Genomic DNA, 23001 nt, shown 5'->3' with positions numbered 1-23001 from the left:
GCGGGTCAAATTTCCGGTTCACCGATCACCGTAACTGTTCTGGGGTAACCATGGCGTTACACCATCTCCCTCCTTCCTGAGTTTGGTCCCGTGGTGGAGGCGGAGGTCACAGTTGCCCTTGATGCCTTTTTCGAGGCCGAGAGGTTCAACTCCAAGATAACGACCCAAGGGAGGGTCAACAAAATCCTTCTGTCCCACAACATTGAGGATGGGAAAGGTGCTTAATCGCTCGACCTCCCTACAAGGGGCAGCGGAGTTATTCACCGCTCCAGGATGATTTCGCGGCCTGGAGTGATGAACATCTGAAGGCCAGGGTATTTCTTCCCCTCGATCAGTATTTTGCAGACTTCCTCAATTATCTGAGGTTGGTGTCGTTCCAGCTCCCCTCTAACTAGTACAGGCTGTTGGCGGGGTTAAAATAACTTTTTCTGAAGCATGAGTGGGAGCTCCCCACTCCAGCGGACATCCTCTACTTCTTCTGCCTCAAAGCCAGTCCAGACCAGAGGGGTCGACAGGACGAGTTCTATTACTTGACTCGGTTCCCGAAATCGCCTGCAGTCATCGAGCTGCCCAGTCACCCAAATGACTTCAAAGACCAATTCTTCATGTCGAATGGGTTCCGCAACTGCAAAGACCGATACTTCAACTACCCCCGTAAGTTTTCTTTCCTTAGGTCGCATAAAATTCCTTTCATACTTAGTCTTCCTTGTGCATAAATTGATTGGAATGTTTTGTGCAGCCATTTTTGCGGGGACGGCCAGATCTGTGACCCTTGGGGGTCAATACGAGACTTTGGTGAGGCTCCCATCCAATGAGAAGGACTAGCGCTAGCTCGTGTCTGATGACATGATGTTGGCGTGTTGGCTGATTGCTGAAGGTCAGACCTTGGCCTTGAGAAGGACGCGGGCCAATGTTTCTATAATCCGCGAGCTCCCTCCTATTTCTGAAAAGAATGTTCAGGCCGATGGCGAGGAGTCGGACGAGGACGATGTACCCCTCATGTGAAAGAGGCGAGCTCCTGAGGCTGCCGGGGATCCCATTGCTGAGCGGGCTGCATCGGGGGCAGCAGCCGGCCCCTCCGGCCAAGGTAACCCATATTGTTTTAGGGATTTAGATAGGGTTGTGGCCGACCTTAGGCTAGTTAGGTTTAACCCCAACTAGCTCGTACATTGTAACTCAGATGACCCAGAACACAATATTACCTCGCTCCAGTGTGTTGACCACTTAGTTCTCCGGTATTATATGGGCCATCCTAGGGGGACCATAGTGGTGGACAATACCTTGTCCTTTCAGTCAGCCTTCTTTGAAGAGTATGGAACTAATCTTAGGTCGTGGCCATCTCTTCTTCAAGGTATTGTTGCCCCTGGACTTAGGCAATACGGAGAGGAGTCCAGCCCCGAGGTAGAACCTGACCCAGAAACTCCATTAATCCAGGAAGTGGTTGACTTCGACTCTCCTTCCTCAATAGAAGCTCCGAGGCCGGAGGTCGTGGAAATAGACTCCTCCTCTAGCTCGGAGGGTAGGATTTTTTTATACCTTGAATGTACTTTCCTTGCAAACTGATGAGCATGTATGCATACTTAACATATTTCTCTTTCTTTTTCAGTTGAGGAGAAGGCACAGTGAGGGTAACCCGACATCCGCGCGATGTTCCAGAAGGGGAGATCCAACGAGAGTCCCCTGGTCAAGAAACTTCGACCTACGTCGAAGAAAACTCCTCCGGCTGCGACTGCTTCCAATTCCCTGGCCAATGAGGCAGGCAAGGGCTCAGGAGCTGCGCCTGCTGCACTTGCTGAGAAGAGGGGTCTGGCTGCACCCCCTCCTCACCTTCCTCCAGTTCCTGCTCAGGATTAGGTAGCACCAACTGGTCCCCCGGCTTCATTAATCCATTTCGCCTCAGTCCACATTCATGTTAACCCCCAAGACCTAGAGCAAATTCCAAACACTTTTCAGGGGACTGTCTCCGGATGGCAAACTACGCGGTGGAACATTTTTACAAGGCCAATCCCAACGACCAGAGGGCGATCGAGGAGAGGAGCTTGGAGAACGTCATGGAGTTAGCCCTGGAAATGAACCTCACAGTAAGCACTTTTTCAGACCTGATATTTGTTATTTTCCCTGGTATGTTCCTAACTGTTTCTCTGCCTTTTTGCAGGCGGTCCTGGCTCAACATCGCAGTATATCTCGGGCAAGGACCAGGAATGATGAACTCCAGGCCGAGCTGATTGCGGCCCAAACCGCTCTCGCCAACTCTTAACAGATTGAACAGAGCGCCAAGGCTGCCTTGGTGGTGGCCGAGGCGGGTGAACAGGCGGCGAAGGCTGCCTTAACCAATGCTCAGGAAGGCGAGCAGGCGACGAAGGCTGCCTTGATAGCCCTTCAGGCCGAACTCGAGGGGGCTAAGGCCAAACAGCTGGAGGTCAAGGCGACCCTTCTAGAGGAGAAGAAAGCGTCTACATCCTCCATGGAGATAATGCCTTCAACCAGGACGGTAACTTCTCCTTTATGGCCTCCGACACGTGGGGGCACTACCTCGAGAAGTTCAAGCCTCGGCTACAATAGGAGCTACAGATTGAGATCGGGGAGGCCTCTACTGCTGGCGAGCAGAAGACTAATGAGGTAATGTCCTCAAACCGGCCTAGACGGGCTTAGAGTTTTTTGTATTTTTATGTTATTTGTAAATGCTAAGTTTATACATTATGATGTGCTCGAGACAATTTAGTTCGTGTTAATTTTTGTTGACATCTCATTTCTATAGAAGAAACATCATTAATCTATTAACCAACTTCTAAGTTTCTGAAACCTGGTCGTGTCGAGGATATTTAATTTGAAAAACTTAGTTCGCATTAGTTTTATTGACTCCTCGCATTTTTTAGAAAAAACACTCGTTAATCAATTTAACCAACTTCTAAGTTTTGGAACCTGGTCGTGTCCAGGATATTTAATTTTAAAAATTTAGTTTGCGTCAGTTTTATTGACAATTTGAATTTTTTAGAAAAAACACTGGTCAATCAATTTAACCAACTTCTAATTTTCTGAAACCTGGTCATGTCCAGGATATTTAATTTGAAAAACTTAGTTCGTGTTAGTTTTATTGACACCTCGCGTTTTTTTAGAAAAAACACTAGTTAATCAATTTAACCAACTTCTAAGTTTTGGAACCTGGTCGTGTCCAGGATATTTAATTTAAAAATTTAGTTAGTGTTAGTTTTATTGACACATCGCGTATTTTAGAAAAAACACTGGTTAATCAATTTAACCAACTTCTAATTTTTGGAACCTGGTCGTGTCCGGGATATTTAATTTTTAAAAAAAATTTAGTTCGCGTTAGTTTTATTGACACCTCGCATTTTTTTGAAAAAAACACTGGTTAATCAATTTAACCAACTTCCATGTTTCGAAACACTTGTTAATCGATTTAACCAACTTCCAAGTTTCGAACCTAGTCCTCGGGTTATCTGCCCCCCTAAGTAATCAGGAAGTGGACTTGCTAGGTTACTTTGAACTAACATACAAATGAAACCGTACAAAGATACAAATACTCCGTAAGAATTTTTTTACTATATTCTTTTAAAATTAACTGACATTTATATCCAAGCCTTACATAGACAGGCAGCTTGATTACTGATAGTATTTTTTTCAGATGTATAGCGTTCCAGGTCCGTGGTACCACTTCCCCATTAAGTCAGGCTAATTTGAAAGTACCTTCCTATATGATTTCGATTATTTGATAGGGCCATTCCCAGCTCAGGCCTAAGGCTCCATCTTTGGGGTCCTTGCCTGCTAAAAACACCCTTCAGAGTACCAGCTCTCCCAATCCAAAGACACACTTCTTGACTCTTGTATTAAAGTAACGAGTGATTTTTTATTGATAATGCATGAGTCGTAGCTGTGAATCTTCTCACTTTTCATCAATCAGGTTGAGGGACGCGCTGAGCAATTTATCATTCTGCTCCTGGTTGAAGGCCTGGATCCTGTGCGTAGCTATCTTTGTTTCGACAGGAAGGACGACCTCACTTCCGAAAGTCAGGGAAAAAGGGGTGTGCCCCGTCGAAGTTCAATGTGAGGTCTGGTATGCCCACAGTACCTGCGGGAGCTGCTCAAGCCAAACTCCCTTGGCCTCATTTAGCCTCTTTTTAAGGCTTTCCTTGAGCGTTTTGTTCACAGCTTCGACCTACCCATTAGCCTGGGGGTAGGCCAATAAGGAGAAACTCTTAATTATGCTGTGTCTTCCACAAAATTCAGTGAAGAGGTCATTATCGAACCATTGTCTGATACGATCTTCTTTGGCAGTCTGAACCGGCAGACGATATTCTTAACCACAAAATAAAGGACTCTATTTGACGTTATTGTTGCCAGGGGCTCTTCTTCTGCCCATTTCGTGAAATAGTGAATGGCCACGACTGCATAGCAAACTCTTCCTTTTCCCATGGGCAGAGCTCCAATTAAATCAATTCCCCACACCACGAACGACCATGGGGACGAGATCATCTTTTGCTCGACTGGTGGAGCTTGGGCGATCATAGCAAACCGTTGGCATTTGTCACACTTTCAGACGTAGGAAATTGAGTCCTTTGATTGAGTGGGCCAATAATATACTTGCCTCAATATTTTGAAGTCCGGGTTTTGCCCCCGGCGTGATCTCCACAAAAGCCTTCATGCACCTCCTGCAAAATTGTTTTAGCCTCCTCCAGCAGAATGCATCGCTGAAGAGGCAGGGAAAGGCCATGCCAGTATAACGTTCCGTCCATGATTGTATACCTCGGAGCTTGATATAGTATCTTCCTCGTGTCATTTCGCTCGTCGGGTAACATCCCTATTTTAAGGTATTCGACTATGGGAATCATCTAGGTTGGCCTGGTGTCGATCATCTCGACCTCCCTTGTACTTTCCACCACGCCTAGCTTTTCCAAGAATTCCACCGGTATCAGGCTCAAGTTTTCGGCCTCCTTGGAGGTGGTGAGCCTTGCTAGAGCATCAGCATTGGCATTCTGCTCCCGAGGGATTTGCTCGACTAGGTTGTATTCAAATTCAGACAGCTCTGTCTTCACCTGGGCCAGATTGGCCGCCATCTTGGTTCCTCGCGCTTGGTATTCCCCTAATACTTGGTTTACCACGAGCTGGGAATCACTGTAGCACTGGACGACCCTGGCCTTCAACTCGTTTGCCACTCTAAGCCCAGCCAATAGAGCTTTGTACACAGCCTTGTTGTTGGACGCTTCGAATCTGAATCGTAACACGGAGTGGAAACGATGCCCCTCTAGGGATATCAAAATGATTCCAGCTCCAGACTCAATTTCGTTAGATGAACCATCCACTAAGACTCTCCACAAGGCCAGCACCGGTTCTCCCACAGGTTCCTCTTGGAATCCTGTGCATTCAGCCATGAAATCAGCCAAAGCTTGGCTTTTGATTGCTATCCGTGGTACGTACAATATTTCGAACTGGCTGAGCTCAATAGCACATTTCAAAAGACGTCTCGATGCCTTAGGTTTCTGGAGTACCTGCCTTAAAGGTTGATCGGTCATGACGTGGATTGAGTGGGACTGGAAGTACGGCCTAAGCTTTCTGGAGGTCGTGATAAGGCAGAAAGCCATCTTTTCCATTATAGGATATCGCGACTCAGCTCCGAGAAGTATTTTTCTAATGTAATAAACCGGCTTTTGAACTCGGTCCTCTTCCCGGACCAGCACAGAACTAGCTGCCTCTTCCGTAACAGCTAAGTAAAGAAAAATAGGCTATCCTGTCATTGATTTAGACAACACTGGCGGCTTGGCTAAATGCATTTTTAGATCGAGGAAGGCCCGTTCGCACTCTTCGGTCCATTCAAACTTTTTGTTCCTCAGAGCATGTTATAGAATGGCAAACACTTGTCAGTAGACTAGGAAATAAACCGATTAAGGGCTGCCACTCTTCCTGTTAGACTCTGGACGTCTTTTCGCGACCTGGGCGATGGCATTTCAAGCAGCGATTTAATTTTGTCAGAGTTCGCCTCTATCGCTCTAGTGTTGACTATGAACCCCAGAAATTTTCCCGATGCCACCCCGAAGGTACATTTTTGGGGATTCATCCTCATACCATAATTCCTTAGGATCTCACTACACTCCCTCAGATCGGGAACATGGTTATCGGCAGTTTTTGACTTTACCACATGTCGTCAACATACACTTCCATGTTTTTCCCGATCTGATCAGCGAACTTTCTGTTAACAAATCTCTTATATGTAGCACCGGCGTTCTTCAGCCCGAAGGGCATGACCTTATAATAATAGACGTTGGTTGGAGTCATGAAGCTTTTATGTTCCTGGTCCGGGGGATTCATAGCGATCTGGTTATAACCAGAGTATGCATCCATGAAGGACACGAGCTCATGTCCCGCTGTGGCATCCATCAATTGGTCAATTCTCGGCAAGGGGAAGTAATCCTTGGGACATGCTTTATTTAGGTCAAAGAAGTTGATGCAGGTCTGCCACTTTCTGTTAGGTTTTGGAACCAGAACGGGATTGGCGACCCAGATCGGGTATTTTACTTCAGGAATAAAGCCACAATTTAAAACCGAGCTACTTCCTCTTCCAGGGCCATAGCTCGGGTCGTGCCCAGACGCCTCTATTTCTGAGACTTCACAGGCATGCTTTTGTCCAAGTTAAGGGTATGCATGATGATGCTCGGGCTGATCCCTACCATATCTTCATGAGCCCAAACAAAAAACGTCTAGATTTCCTTGCAGAAATTTCAGAAGCTCCGCCTTTCTCTCGCCGCCAAGGTTTTTCTCGAGCCTAACCACCCTCGAAGGGTCTTTAGGATCGATGTTTACCTCTTCGAGCTCTTCGATAGACTGGAGCTCAGAGTGGTACCAACACCATCGGCTTGTTGAGCTTCTTCTATCCCGGCGCTATCCCTCACTTCCTGGGATTCCTCGCTCCCACCTTGGATGGCCATCGTCTGTTGCCCGGGTTGTGACTTTCCCTTCATGGAAATTCTATAGCATTCCCTGGAAGTGAGCTGGTCGCCTCAGACCGTACATATCCCCGTAGAAGAGGGGAATTTAACCACGAGGTGGTGGATAGAAGTTATGCCTGCTAATTCCATCAACGTAGGCCGACCCAAAATTGCATTGTACGCGGACAATCGATGACCATAAACTCGAGGAGCTTGGAAATAGTTCGGGGTCCCTCACCCAAGGCTATTACTAACTTGATTGTTCCTAGCGCTGCCGACCCTTCGCCAGAAAAACCCATATAACATCATGGAGGTGGCCTTTATCTCAGTTACAGACAACCCCATTTTCTCTAACGAGGACCAAAACAACAGGTTCACCAAACTCCCAATATCAACTAGAATCCTCCTAACTCTCCGATTGGCGAGCTGTGGGGTAATGACTAGAGGATCGTTGTGCGGGAACTGGACATGACTAGCATCTTCTTCGATAAAACTGATTGGCTGTCTCTCCCATCGTTGCTGTTTAGGAAGAGGTTGCTCCGGGATAAACTCAACTCTGTTATGAGACCTTAGTTCATTGATGTATATCTTTCGGGAACCTCTGCTTGTGCCTGCCAGATGAGGGCCTCTGAAGATGGTGGTTATCTCTCCACCTACTATGGGAGGAAGGGTATCCTGATTTACCTAGGCCCCGGGCTGGTTTATAGGAGCCTCTGAAGCTTGTTTAGTGCCTTGCCCAGCATGCTAACTGGAAGGGAATCGATTCCGCGCATACTGGGCCAAGGGTCTGACCCTGATGGATGTCTCGATCTCATCCTTCAAATGCTTGCAATCGTCTGAGTTGTGACCAATGTTGTTGTGGAATCGACAAAATTTGGAAGGGTCCCTCTTTGCCCTTTGATTTTTTAAGGGCTCTAACTTTTTCCAAGGAAGGCGAGCCGAATTTGCAAGAAAAATACGCTCTCTAGTATCCGTGAGGTCGACATAAGTGGCATAGACTAGTTTGAATTTCTCCACTGGCTTGTTTTTCTTAGGAACATTCTGGCCGCCCTCACCACTTCCCTTTCTCTTGCTTCCTCCCCGCTGGTTATTCTGGGGAATGGTTTGAGTCGTTGTTACGACGTTCGTATCGGCTCCAATGGGCTGGTCAGGGACATGGCCGGTTTGTGCGACCGATGCTCGTGCTTCTTCCAAGTGTATCCATCTCTGGGCCTTGTTCAAGCATTCATCCATGGTGCTGATGACCTTCCTCTGGATTTCTTTCCACAGATCGCCCCCAACAAGGATTCCAGTTCTCATAGCCATGAGTCTGGAACTTTCGTCCGCGTCTCTAGCTCGGGCCGCAACATTGTCAAACTTGCCCAGATACGCTTTAAGGGTTCTCCAGGCTGCTGGTTTACGTTTGTACGGGAGTCTGCCTTGACGCGAACTGCTTGAGAGGCTCGAAATGCCCTATTGAAATTGGTAGAGAAACTTTTCCACGAGCTGATAAAATGTTTCTTATACTGCTTAAACCATTGCCTGGGTGGTCCGATCAGAGTCGAAGGGAATATCAAGCATCTTAACTCGGGCCCGATATTATGGGCCATCATCAGGGCGTTGAACATCCCCAAGTGATCTGACAAATCTCCGTCCCCATCGAATTTGGATAGATGGGGCATCCTGAAACCCGGCGGGTACGCCATTGCTGTGATGTTGGGGGCAAAAAGCTCGATCTCATCCCCCAAGTCATATTCGTCTTTTCCCTTTTCTGATAGGAGCCTCTTCATTAGCTCCGCCATCTGAGCTAACCTTTTGAGGGTTTGGTCTTTGATCCCTTGGTTATTCTGGGGCTGTTCAACAGCTCCCATCCCGTTGTACGTGTTAAGTGGGTTATTGTCCTTCCAAGCTTGAGCTTGGTTTAGTGGGACATTCCCATTGTCACGTATTTCGGAAGGACCATTCTCTTGGCGAGTATGACTTTCATATCTGGTCGGATCTCCTCTCTGCAAGTTGAGGTGATCTCAAAGGTCGGTCTGCGGGGCGGATCGAGGGCTTTATGCCGAACTTAAATGATTTCTTAGATCTCCACCAATTCTTCCACTTCAGAGGCTTTCAGTCCAAAAACTTCCATTAGAGAAGCTCAGAGCCTGCTGCCAAGGGTGAGGATCTGGGACATTTCCTTGCGCTCGTGGGGGATGAGCAGGAACAGCGGGAGGAAGATTCCTCCTGCTATGTCTGTATGCAGGAATGTATCGAGAAGGATGAGGAGGAGATGGATATCTTATTGGTGACTGATCGGTGATGCAATTCTAGTTCTGTCAAGTCGGACCGAAGTAGCATGTGGTCTCTCTGCTCCAGCGCATTCAGCCCTCTGTGTCTGGCGTTCCGATCGTTGCGCGGGGGGGCTAGCTGGAGCAGGTTGACCATGCGAGGTCCCCCCAGACCTCCTTCTTGAACTGTTGTGAGCTCTCCTGGGTGCATACGAAGGTGGAGCCGAACTTGGGGTTGAAGTTCTGACTGACCAGCTGAGGTGCAGAACTCGGGGTTGAGGTTCTAACCGATTGACTGGGCCTGGGCCGACTATCCCAGCGGGACTTGTGAGTCTTGCTTTGCCTCTTTTCGACATAAATGTCGGTCGCAAGAGGGGGTAGCCAGACATGGACTTCCTCGATTTGCTTATTTTCTTTGGCTAGATGGCTCCTCAACTGAATGTTTTCCATCTCCACCACCGTCAGGTAACCTGGGTTTTGGTTTAGCGGTAGAGGCGCTGCACTTTCGGTGTCATCATGGCCCATCGGTTGCTTCCCTGATCATTACTGAATCTCTGGGTTTTGTTCATAGGATACAGCGGTATGGTGAGCTTCCTGCCCACCATGCTGTACTTTTCGCGATAGCACTTATCTAAAACCTCTCAATGAAAGAACCAAACTGTTGACGCAGTTTTTTGCCAACAGTGAATTATATGAATAACTAGGATGGATTAGTGCTTAATGAAAAACCTTACTAAGAAAGTGATAATGCTCAAGGATGATGGAAATTAGCTGCAAAGAAAATGATCACTCCTTGTTACGTGGTTTGGAGGTTAAAATCCCCCTAGTTCATGAGTCAATACTATTGCTATAAAATTCTCTCTATTTTTACAGAGTATTTGCATTACAGAGAGAGTCTAACCTCTTGCACTACCCAGGATCCTGGTATTTATAGGAGAATGATCTCTAGGTAGGTATTGGGGTCATCCCATGATCTCTAGATCCTTCACATCTTTTCTGCGACATTAATGATTGATATCTAAATTTTACATTGAAGTGTGGTCTAATCAACAGATAAAAAAGGTAATGGGCCGCATGGCCTAAATCAAGCGTGTGATGTCTGATCACGCACGTTTATATTGCACATCCGAGAATTTGGGAATAAAACAGACATGTGATGTCTGTTTTATGCATGTTTATATTGCATGGTCAACTTTATAAAGACCATGAGGTACGTCAGACCTTTGGCATACCACGAGCTTAATGTAATGTTAGCTCGTGCCTTTTGATGCCATATTGGACGAAATGGTTCCAGGTGACAGGTTGCTAAGTGTTTCATCAGCTCGAGCAATTTGTATAGGGTATGGCACTGAATGTCCTCGGCTGAGAGGAGACAACGTGGTGCATAGATTACAGCTTTTTAATGCTCGCCGTACCCGAGATGTCTCAACAAGTTACGTGCTAATTTTCAGGGCGTACAACCAATTACTCGAATAGTTTTTCTCAAGAACAATTCAGGCACAACCAGAAAAACTCATGAAATTTATTCTAGAATGCATGAAAGAGAAGGTGGGTTCAAAACTTACTTGGATTGCGGTGTGCAGAGGACTCACGAAGATTGTTGCTCAAAGAAAAGTTGAAGGCATCTCAGAATTTTTTCTGAGTTCTTGAAGAGAGAAAAAGCTTTGGTAAAAAGTGAAAAGTGGGAAAGGTAATATATTTATACTGATCGTGGTGTAGTAGAAAAGGTAGTGATGGGTGTGGGATTTCGATGTATGGGAAATCGCAATAACCGTTGAAATATTTTTGGGAAACTGTAAAAGTCATGATTGCTTACTTTTTCGAAAAGGTGCTGATAGATGGGACGGGTCAGACGAATAGCTGGTCGAGTAAGTTTATTAAATGCTGGTCGCAGTAAAATAAACTTTGGGGGAAAATGTTTACCCAAAAAAAATTCACTTGATGACGTGGCAAGATTAGTACGCACGGGGGATACACGTGACTGTTTAGATGGTTAGGTTCTGGTCAACCATCGACCAGAGGTGAATTCGTACGGCAGAAGGCATATTTCGTAGGCGACGAGGACTACTCGCAGTATGTCAGATATTTTCTAGAGATATTAGTTCTTGTATTTATGTTAATAGTGTAATTTCTATTATTATTCAGATATGTTTATATTAAATGTAATCAAGGCCCATCGACCCATAAGTAGATCATTGAGCCTATAAATATGACTCAAATGGCTCATGAGAGGGATATCTAGAGACTGGGAGAGAAAAGCATTGTTATTATACAGTTCTTTGAATCTATTATTGATCTTGTGAAACTTGGTAAACCTTTGTTTATTGATCGTAGGTTTTCATTACATTAATAAGAACATTAAGTGGACGTAGGTCATTACCATCACTTGGGGCCGAACTACTATAAATCCTTGTGTCATTTATCTTCTTGACATGAATTCATCTAATTTCTGTCATTTTATTTGACTCCGTGTCCTTGACTAAATCGAGGGCCAAAAGTTTGTTTCGCTACTCTAAATGTGGATATATGATGATTGCTTAAGTATGATAAATTTCTAAGTTGTGATTAAATTAGGGTTATTTGCGGCAATAATGCCTATGTAGTTAAGTTTGTTGCACTTGAATGCTTATGTAATTTTTTTGGCAGCAATAATGCCTACCGTTAATATTTTGGTGCAGTCGTTGGTCCCTGAGTCGTTAGGGGTATATAGGATACACATGGCACGACCCGATTGGGTTAAATTATTAAAATTTAAAACAAAAACAATTAATGTTTCTGATTTCTAATTTAAAACAAAAAAAAACTAACCATGATTAATATAACCAAAAAAACCGATTGTCCAAAACCAAAAAATCTCAAAATTCCATACCCAGAAAAACGATGAAGCTTTCCCCCCAACCACACCCAGACGATCCACCCCCGACAGTATAGCACGTGAACCTTCAGAAGAAACCTTATAATTCCTTTGAATTGGGGGTTAGGGCATCTTTTGCATCGGGTTAATGGAGATTGAAAAAAATTGCCATTGTCGACCACCAAGGCCAGTGGTAGAAAGAACGGCTTGAACAAACAAAAATCCTAGGCGAAGATTCAGAACATGCAACAAGTATCGGGTAAGATTGGTCTCCATTTGTTTTTGTAATCTGATTCATTGAATAAATGATTATGGGTGTTCACTAAAAAAATTTTATGTTTTGGTCAACTTAGATTCATGGCGGGTGTAATTTCTTTGAATGGATAGACTCTTCCATGTTCCAACGAGCAAAGGTGGTCATCCCTAGAATACTAAGAAAAATGTGTGACCTTGATACTGAAATCACATCCCTAAGTACGACAACTGACATTGGAAGTCATCGGCAATGCAGTGGTTCTTCAAATGGATTTGAGACACAATCTCACAACCTTCAAAATGTTGGAAGAGAAAGTTGGGAAAGTTGTGCTGAAAGTAGGGGTAGAGTTAATGATGGAGGTCAAATGTAGTGTTACTACTTTTTGAAAACTATGTATTTTGCTATAATTCTATTGGTTGTGGTTATTTGGGCTACAAAATCAAAGTAGAGCCACTGTAGGTATTGTTAGTTTATTTTTGGGTAATCTTCATGTGAAGTATTGGCAATGACTAAGCTATTGCACCCTAGGCATTGATTTGTAATGAATTTTGTTGTAAAATGAAACCCCGAATCAATGTAATCTATCTTGGTCCATTTTGAATTCAGTATTCTAGTTTATGTATTTTGTGAAATAAATATGATCAACAACTAGTTACATTCATTACCATAAGAGATAGGTACAAAAATATAGGCCTAAAAAGACAAATGTATCTGATCTGTACATGACCAATATCATGGCCAGCATGACCCTGTCATGACTCAAAAAACAGATATGATCAAAAGGTGATCTGTACACGACTATAAAATGGTTAACATAACACTTCATGACTCAAAAAACAGCCATCAACCACAACATCCAAATACCAACTTTGCATAACACATAATAAACACCAAAATACAACGTTCGACCACTAGTTCAAAATAAAATCAAAAGATGAAACTCCTTCCAGTCAGACAGTATCGGGTTGAGCATTCTTTGCACCACTAGTTCCTCCTTTAGCATGTTTTTTCAATCTTCTTTCCTTTCTTAAAAGTGTGGCTTCAGTTGGTTTCTGCAGTGGTGGACGACCGCGCTTTTTGACCACACGATTCTAAAATAGGTTGAACAAACAAATATTTAGCTCCAAATTCACAAAAAAAATGATAAAGCAACAAATCAATGATAAAAATAGGTTGAACAAGAGAAGAAAGCATAAATTTTATACCTCAACCACCTTAGCAGATTTTCATGTTTCTCTCCTATGGCCTGTTTTAAGACAATTGCTGCATGTTTTAACTTGTCCAGTTCTTTGAGCTTTCTATAAAGCAGGTGGAGGTTCATCTGTCTCCCTTCTCCTAGCTTTCTTAGGTCTTCCAGGCAGCATCGTCTCAGGTGGTGGATCAATTGGGTTGAGTCCTGTCTGAGGCCACATAACTGGACTAGGCATAGGATGCACACTCTATTCATATGCTTTTTGCAATGATTCTTTTTTATAGAATCCGTGGACATAATAAAAGCCATTACCTCCCATGAACCAGATAGTAGCTAGTGCATGGCCACAAGGAAGCCCAGATAGTTGAAATCTCCTACATGTACAAGTTCTGAATTCCAAATCGACAACCAAGGCACTACCATTGCTACTTTGAACCTGAAACTGAAACTTGTCAGACCAAGTAACCAGACAATGCTTTGCAACCTCTTTTTGCTTCTCAATTATCTTCAAAATTCTCTTCCCCATAGGTTGAGTCATCTTATTCAACTCAACTATTTTGTTATAAAATCGAGACATCAACCAAAATCTAATTTTCTCTAGTAAAGTTATAATTGGCTTGTCGCGAGCATCAAGTATGGCTGCATTGAAACTCTCACACAAATTATTCACCAAAATGTCACATTTTGGGTACTCTGAAATATGTGACTTACTCCATTCTATGGGGTTCTTCCCTGCTAGCCAATTGTAAGCATCATCCGAGACATCCTTGACTCTTTGCATTGCTCGAGCAAACTCAGCTTGTGTTGTAGTATTAGCTGCTGCCCACAAAAGTTGCTGAAGTAAAAGACCAGGATATTCCTTTTTAAAGTTAGCATGAAGATGTCAAACACAATACCTCACCTCACACCCACTAAAGATGGCTCCCACTGCATTTTCTAATCCTTTTTTACGATCCCTCATCATTGTCACCTTGGTAGGACTCAAATTCCCAAGATCATCCTTCAATAGCTCCAAGAACCAAGTCCAAACCTCAGTGTTTTCCTTTTCAGCAACACAGTAGGCAATGGGAAACATGGAGTTATTACCTTCAATGCCTACTGCAGCCAATAAAGTGCCCCTACAATATCCTTTTAAAAAGCAGCCATCAAGACCAATTAGAGGTCTACAACCCCCCAACCAGTCATCTCTACATGCCTTAAGACAAATATAAATACGCTGAAATGTCCTTCTCCCATTAACCAAATCAGTTTTCAAGTTCACAGTAGAGCCAAGATTGGTAGCCAACAACCCTTTACAGTAATCATCAAGAATGGCGTATTGTTCCTTGACAGACCCTTCCAACATCTTCCTTGCTTTTGTCTTGGCTCTGTAAAATGTCCAGCTAGACACATGTGAGTACTTCGTCTTTGTAGTCATCTCCCTAAATGTATTGCATTCCATACTCAGATTTAGCCTAAATTTCCCCCAAAAGTGCTTTGCAAGCCAAGTTGAGGTCAGCTTTTTATTGTCCAAAACAATGCCACAACTATGCTTGTCAACAAGTGTTTTGACCCTCATTGTCTTGCCATTTGTCTAGTTAACTATTGAAGCAAACAACATCCATTCATAGTTTGCACCCTTGCATTTAACTCTAACTCTATTTGAATCATTATCAATAAATACATTTTCTCGATCACCTTAAATAAAGTACTCCCTTATTGCATTCCTTAAAATTTTAACAGTGGCAAATTCCATGCCAATAACAAATTGGAAGTTTTGCATTTTGGTTTTCGGGTTGAATTCGTTGGAATTTTTACCAGCATCAAACTCATCATCTGAATTCAATTTGTGTAACTCCTCCTCAAAACATATACCATCTAAGTCTCCATCATCAACATTTTGAGTACAAAAATCTGAAAATGATCGCCACCACCTCCTAGGGTCAGACTGTGTACCTATCTCTATCTCAGCTTCAACATCTTGCTCAAACTCTTCCACCTCCAATATGAAATCTTCATTAGTTTGCTTTCCTTTCCCTTTTCTATCATGCTGAACTTTATCTTGTCTCTTCTCAGCTATATTTTCCTTCGCATTAGCTTGCTTTCCTTTCCCATTTCTGTCACTCTGAACCGGTTCTTGGTTCTCCTCAACTGTATCTTCCCTTACATCACCAATATCATTCTCTGAATCTGAAAGCACAACCACCTCTGGTATTTGGTTCTCCATATCACTTTCATAATCCATGTAGTCAAACTCTTCTTCATATTCCTCTTTATCAGGTTCATCAAAGTCAACATCCTGAAATTCCTCTGAATATTGATCAGCATCAAACTCTTCCTGTTCCCCATCAATGGTTGCATCAACAGGGATACCAACAACATCTGCAGGGACATCACAATCATCTGGTAGTTCCTCTATAGTACATCATTTCAGAGGAGGTAAAGTGGTAGCAGGGACATGTTTAACAACTTCTAAATCTTCCTTCCAATCTAAAGGTAGAACTGTTTCAGGAAAAACAAGATATATGTCAATCTTTGTAGCCTGATTCCTCTAAATATCCTCTACAATTCTTAGGATCTCCTTATCCCCTACCACCATGAAGCCCATATTAAGCACCTTTCCTATTGGGTTGTACATAAAACCCACTGGAAGTTTATCACCTAAGTCCAAGGCCATTCCATCCAATTCCATCCTAGTGAAGTAATCAATATCCACCCAATCAACATAATCAACTTTACCGCATTCATATCTTCTATTGCCGAATGGAGTAAACCAGCTTCCCCCATGGTGTATTGCAATAGTGAAGATGTCAGTATGACCACCTGTTAAATAAAGACAACTCTGGTTTAGAATACTGCCCTAGTCAATAGAAATAAAAAATGTTATGTCAATACTTCACACACACACAAACCAAAGCACAATATAGTTCACACACTTGAAGAGCAACATAGTCTACCACACGATTAAACCATGGACCACAACAACAAAGGTTCCCTTCAATAAACAAAGCATATATTTCAATGGACCCCACTTTGTCAATTGTATGCACATGCTTCCCAACAACAATTTTACCCAAAGATAATAATACCACCTACTATAAATCAACAAAATTCTCACCCCCAAAAAATTTGAAAACCGACACCCTTCCCCGCCCAAACTGTACTAGATAGAGTATCATTATCATTCTTCCCAAAAAATTGCTGCATGAACACTTTGAGAATAAATGAAACCCAGTCAACAGAAAAGAACTTTGGGTAAAAGAACTCTGTACAAAAGAAAAGAACTCACCGTAGTGGGGGGTTGTTCCTTCGGTTTTCGAATGGTCAGCATTGTGGAGGCAAAGTCGTCGTCGTCTCTTTGATCGTAGGGGGGAAAGCTTAGATCATTTTTCTGGGTATGGAATTTTGAGATTTTTTGGTTTTAGATTAGTTTTAGAACTTGTTATTAAGACAATCAGTTTTTTTTGTTATATTAATCATGGTTAGTTTTTTTATACTAAATTAGAAATCAGAAACATTAATTGTTTTCGTTTTAAATTTTAATAATTTAACCTAATCGGGTTGTGACACGTGTATCTTATATACCCCTAACGGCTCAGGGACCAACGGCTGCACCAAAACATTAACGGTAGGCATTATTGCCGCCAAAAAATTTACATAAGTATTTAAGTACAACAAACTTAACTACATAGGCATTATTTCCGCAAATAACCCATTAAATTATGGTATTAATTTAAAGCCCATGATGTGTTTTGACTTTATTAGTCAGAATAATAGTCTATTATTTAAGACAATATAAGTATAAGTATATATGTCACACATATTTGAAGAAATTATTTAGCATTTAAATTTGTTGGTTAAGATATTTGTGGAAGTTAGGAGAATTAGATAATTAAATGTAATTTTTGTAACTCTAGGGTGTTGTAACTTGGGACCCAGTTATGTTATAATATTGGAAAAATGATATTTCTAAATAGTTGTAGATAATTTAATTTGCTTTCTAACTATACAAACACTATCAAAATTGGATTATTACAGGTTCAGTAATGTTCATTTTACTGCAGATGAGTCTAAAGTTACGAGATTTCTAAGAAATGTAATTTTGAGAGATTTAAGCTAAGTTGGAACAACTTTGAATTGAATTACTTGATTATAGCATGCAGGCTTATGGAAGGAAGACTTGAATATAATTTAAACAATTAAATTTTAGGAACAAACAAACTAGACCTTGTTTGTAGACTAGGAACAAACAAACTACGTGGACTTGACCTTGTTTTGAACACCAAAGCTTAGGCATATGGCATTAGAGGAGGAAAAGTGGGAATTTGTTACACAAATATAGGATGGCTTAAACATAGGATTAGGAGAAGAGGTTGGAGGAAGTTTTCAAAATTTAAATAAAGGTTGAGAAAAATGGAGAGAGAAACTAGGTGGGAGGTTATACTTGGAGACTATAAATAGGTCCTTAAGCCTTTCATTTTACTGACCTTTTTTCAAACAAGCATGTGTGCATAAACAATCTCTTCTTTCTTAATCTTAATTTCTTCTTTGCTTGAGATACACTACACCCCAAGCCCCTATCATATTTTTGAAACCCTAGCTCACTATCTTATCCTCTCAAACCCATAACACTACACCTCTATAAACACACTTACATTGAAACCTTAGTTTTACAAAGCCGAAAGCCTAATGCAATTTTTGGTCGAAACTTAGTTGGTGTTTGAGATTCCGGGAGCTAGCTTTATTCTTTAAGGTTTCATGGTTCATTCATAGTCCGGAATAGGGTATTGATTCACGAAGTTAAGGTATGATTTATTAACATTTAGTGTTCGATTAAGGTATATGCTTTTTAGACTATAAGGTTATTTTATGTAAATGTTAAGATTTAAAGGAAACTTTGGGCATGTGGTTCTACGGATCTTAGCGCAATAATTCTCTTATCTCCATTTTCAAGGTAAATAACTTAGGTAGATATTTATGTTAGAATATGTATTTGTGATATGTATGGGTAACGTTACAGGAACAGGAGGGATTGTACGTGAGGTAATGTGGCTCTAGTTTTCCTACTATGGTTATCTCTACCCTCATAAACTGTCTATTTCGTTATTTTGTATGTAAGGAAATTAGGTAGACATATATAATAGAATATGTATGTATGACATGTGTGTATGGAATATGTATGGCTAACGTTGCAGGGGCAGGAGGGATTTCTACGTGAGGTAATGTGGCTCTGGTTTGCCTATTACGGTTATGTCTACCCTCATAACCTCTCTGTTTTGTTATTTTGTATGTAAGGATATCCTTGGTCTTTCCTAGGTTCACTTTTGGATTAAGCCATGATATTAGTAAGGTTTATGTATGAATTTGTATGGTTATGTCTAATAGGTATATGTATGGAAGATTAGTAAAAACCGCAACCACAGAGCACACTTAGAATTTTTAAAGATTTCACAACAATATAATTTTTGTGGTTTGCTAGTCCCCAGACCTATTTGATTCCACTTACTTGCATGCTACTAACAACTCCCCGGGGTTAATTAGCAGAGGCGGATTGAGAATTTTGTTCAAACTACCTTTAAGCAAAGATTGCTTATGGTGAAAGGACAAGATTTATGATTTTTTTCAAGTATTTTTCACTATTACACAAATAATACGATATAAGAAATAAAATAAGATGAAATAGATAAAGTTAACTAAAATTGAACAAGAGTTGGGAGACATAGCATGCCATCAACCATAAAGAAAATAAAGCAAAAACTTGGGGGCAAAAATTGCCATCAACTAATAAATATAAGGTAAAAAACTAAATAAATAAAGAAAATTACAACAAAAGTTAAGAGGCACAAGTGTCGTCAACTAAAAAAATAATAGAAATCATAAGTATAAATAGATACTGTTTACCGAGATTTTCGGAAACTATATTAATGAATATTAAATAAGGCTAATGATATGGAATTTAGAAGATAAAAACAGGATTTTTACGTGGTTGTGGCGTTAATGAGCCTTAGTCCACGAGTCAGTTGTATTAGAGCTTGGAAAGTCTTTTACAGTGGATTTTCTCTCTATGTTTTGACAGAGTAACTGTATACAAGTCGAAAAGAGATCCCTTCTCCAGCGCTCTGTCACCTGTATTTATAGGCTCACAAGAGCACTGGGCTTGGGCCGGGTATGACCCAGGCCCATCAAGGATATAAATATCCTAGGCTTCTCTGATGGAACCCCAATACAAAGGATAAAAATACAAAAGACTAAGAACACCGAAGCCCACTAGGGCAGCCCAAAGCCTATATTTCGCTTGACAAAATGGGGCTTTTGGTCTGGGCGTTGCGAGTTACGAGGTAGATTCAGGAGACAAGATCGGTCAGTGTACTGGCAGCGCAGGTCTGAACCAGCGGCGTGCAATCCCGAGGTGGCCTTTTCCGTTGGTGAAAAGTGGGGACAGCCCCCACGCTTTGTGGGGCAGCTTCAGGGTCACGGACTCCTTTTCCTGCCAACCTAGAGGACTTGACCCGGGTTTGTTTACCTCTGTCCCCCTTCGTTTACCACAGACCCGGACCATTTACCTGGCTCCGGGACCATTTTGCGTACACCTTGACCGTAATCTCAACTGGCCATACATCTCCCGGCGCGACTGTCCCGGATCATCTTTCTGGACACCGTCCGGGTCTAGACCCACACTTGGGCCGTCGTCCTCGGTTACTCCCCTGCTAAGCGGGCCTGGGCTGGGCCCAAATCCAATTGCCCAGACCATGGGCCTAGACCATCGTCCCGAGCCCTCGACAGGAAATGGGGATAATAGATACATATATAAGTAATTTTTTATGGGTGGTAGAATCGTCCCAATTTTTTTTTCTTTTTATTTTTTTGTAGTTTTTTATTAGTGCGAAAATTAAAATAACTAGTAGAAGAATTTACTAACCTTGAGAAAAAATTTGTTCCATTTCTTGCGATTCCCCGGCAACGGCGCCAAAAACTTGATGGACCCAAGAGTGTGTACGTTTCAAATATTTATAACTCGCAAGCGCACGAACCATATATGGAGGATAGTCTTCTTTTAAGCCCGAGGTCGAGCCCAAATGAATTGACTAAAATAAAAAAAACTATTTTAAACCAAAATTAAATAAATTCTAACCTAGCTCCAAAGATTCATAAGATTTAATATCAAGAAAATAAATAAAAGATAGAAAACAAAGATATTTAAGACCAAAAAATTAACAAATTATTATTTGTAAACAAGTTGTAAAGGAAAGATTATTAAGGTATCAGAATCCACAAAATGTACGTTTAATAATACTTATAAGTATATTTATTCACAAGTTTTATTGACAGTAGAAATTAATCAGACTATCACTTTTTTTCAAATTAGATTTTTTATTTAAGCACAAGTTATTATCGAAATATAGGATTTATCTTCACTTATAAAATTATAATTTCAAAGTATTTAGTGTGAATCAATCTACTGAAACAACAAAGAAATCAAAGAACATTCTTTATAAGACAAAACATAATATTTTTGTTCTAAGCTTGGATGTGCTCAATTTAATGGAACCCCTTAATAAAAGAATATTATGATTTTGCACAAATGAAGAACAAAGTGTAAATATGTTCCAAAAAAAAAAAAAAATACAAGATATTAAAGATGAAATAAGATATTTGAAGAAGAAAATCCATAGACTTTATTGCACAAAATGGGAAATCAATATACAAAATAAACATTATCTAGTTACATATTATTTCATCATCACCTTAATAATCTTAAAAAGATTAGAAACTCATAACTAAAGTAGAAATTACAATACAAAAGAGATACATACTTGAAAATGCTCTTGAAAAATACTAAAACAGAGAAGAGAATGGTAGAGAGACAGTGTAGAAAAGATGATAATAACCCAAAAATTAAGCACCCAAAAATGGTCTTGAAACTACCTATTTATAGCCAAATGTAAGTATTAAAATAATCAATTTAAATAAATTAAATAGATTATATTAAATTTTCAATGAATAATAATATGGCAAGTAGAGGTAAATTTTAGGGTGTAATGATGGATTTTGTGGTCAAATATGTAGAAAAGTAGTATAAAAAAATGGCATTTATGGGACAAGGGAACAAGGAGACATTTGTGGGCTCAAGAGGAGAGAAGGCAGGTTGGTTTGGGGTGCAGGTGACTGGGTCGTGGGGTGTAGGTGGCTGGGCTGAAGGCTGGAGGTAGCTGAAGGCTAGAGAGGGCATGTGGGCCTGGGCTGAAGGCTGGAGGGCAGGCGAGCCTAAGCGAGTACGGGCTGGGCAGGCTGGGCCTAGAGAGGGCAGGTGTACCCAGGCATAAATGGGCTTCTCCTTTAAAAAATATCATAAATCCTTTGGGCTTTTGATTTTAAAAAATTCTAATTTCCCAATTCTCTTTTCAGCTTTAATTCTTTTCTTTTCACTTCTGTTCAAAGTACCAAATTGAAACATAATTCTTGCAAAAATAAATCAAATTAAATCTAAACTTAATATATTTAATTGTAAAATTTATTCCATTAATTTCTTGAAAATATTAATTAAGACTCAATTTAATTTGATATTTAAGATCAATAAATGTGCATTTTTTACCACTAATCACACAACACTAATTCAAGTAATTAAACTACAACATATTACAATAAAATAACTATAAAAATATACCAAAATCTATAAAATTAAAATAAACCTAATAAATTCAAAATAACTTAAAAATCTTAAGTGCTAAGCAACAATTAACATATAAAATGTGATAAAATAACTCTATTTTGTAGAGTTATCATCAATTCCCCTTATATTTATAGGGAATTGTGGTGGACAATATTGGGTAACCATACAATAAATGGTAACTTACAGAATTATGTAAATCCCCAAATAAATGGATACATAAATACCCTAATTAAGTCTATTGTCGTTATATTGACTTTAAATATATACCGATTACACTCATTTATTGAGCATATTGGGCATCCGAGTCTGTTGGGATTCTTCCATACGTGCGTCCTTGAACCACCACGTGCTAGATTCAACTCTCGAACTGGATGTGATTGGAGTTAAACGACTTGACTTAAATAATGCTCAGACTTGATGAGGGCGATCTGGAGACTAGACACCTCGATCTTTGTCATTACCATTTGAGACAATTAGGAGGATCCTGAGCTGTCCCAAACTCAGTGACACAACCTCGAGCTGTTTGATATGGATTTAATGAAATATCTCTGAAGCCTTGTAACCTTTATTTATTACGTGTTAGTTGTACCCCGAGCAAGATAATTGAGCTCATATTTTTAGGGTACAACAACTATTACAACATAGTTATCCAAATGTAAGTAGCATTTTTAACAAGTTATTATAATAAAAATATGTCTTAAACTTTAATAAGATAAATAATAATTTACTTACTTTAGGAACACAAATTTTTAGTTTAATAGACATTTTTTTGTCTTCGATGTGTATCATATTGATCTAATCCCTACACAAAATATTAATATTTATCCGAATGTGAGTTCCAAATGAAATTGTAAATTAA

At 40.8% G+C, this 23001-nt stretch overlaps 1 protein-coding gene across 1 annotated transcript; it reads right to left on the bottom strand.

The window, feature by feature from the left end:
• Positions 1–13598: 13598 nt before the first annotated feature.
• Positions 13599–15050, bottom strand: LOC133800208 (uncharacterized). Its single transcript, XM_062238160.1, has 3 exons — positions 14394–15050; positions 13805–14351; positions 13599–13714 (listed from the first exon to the last, which is right to left on the bottom strand). Exons 1-3 carry the CDS (start codon positions 15048–15050, stop codon positions 13599–13601), a joined length of 1320 nt encoding a protein of 439 aa, XP_062094144.1.
• Positions 15051–23001: the final 7951 nt, after the last annotated feature.

Source organism: Humulus lupulus, chromosome 9, assembly GCF_963169125.1.
Source record: "Humulus lupulus chromosome 9, drHumLupu1.1, whole genome shotgun sequence".
NCBI classification, from domain to species: domain Eukaryota; kingdom Viridiplantae; phylum Streptophyta; class Magnoliopsida; order Rosales; family Cannabaceae; genus Humulus; species Humulus lupulus.
The sequence above is the reverse complement of the archived record's forward strand: the minus strand, read 5'-3'. Positions and strand labels throughout refer to the sequence as shown.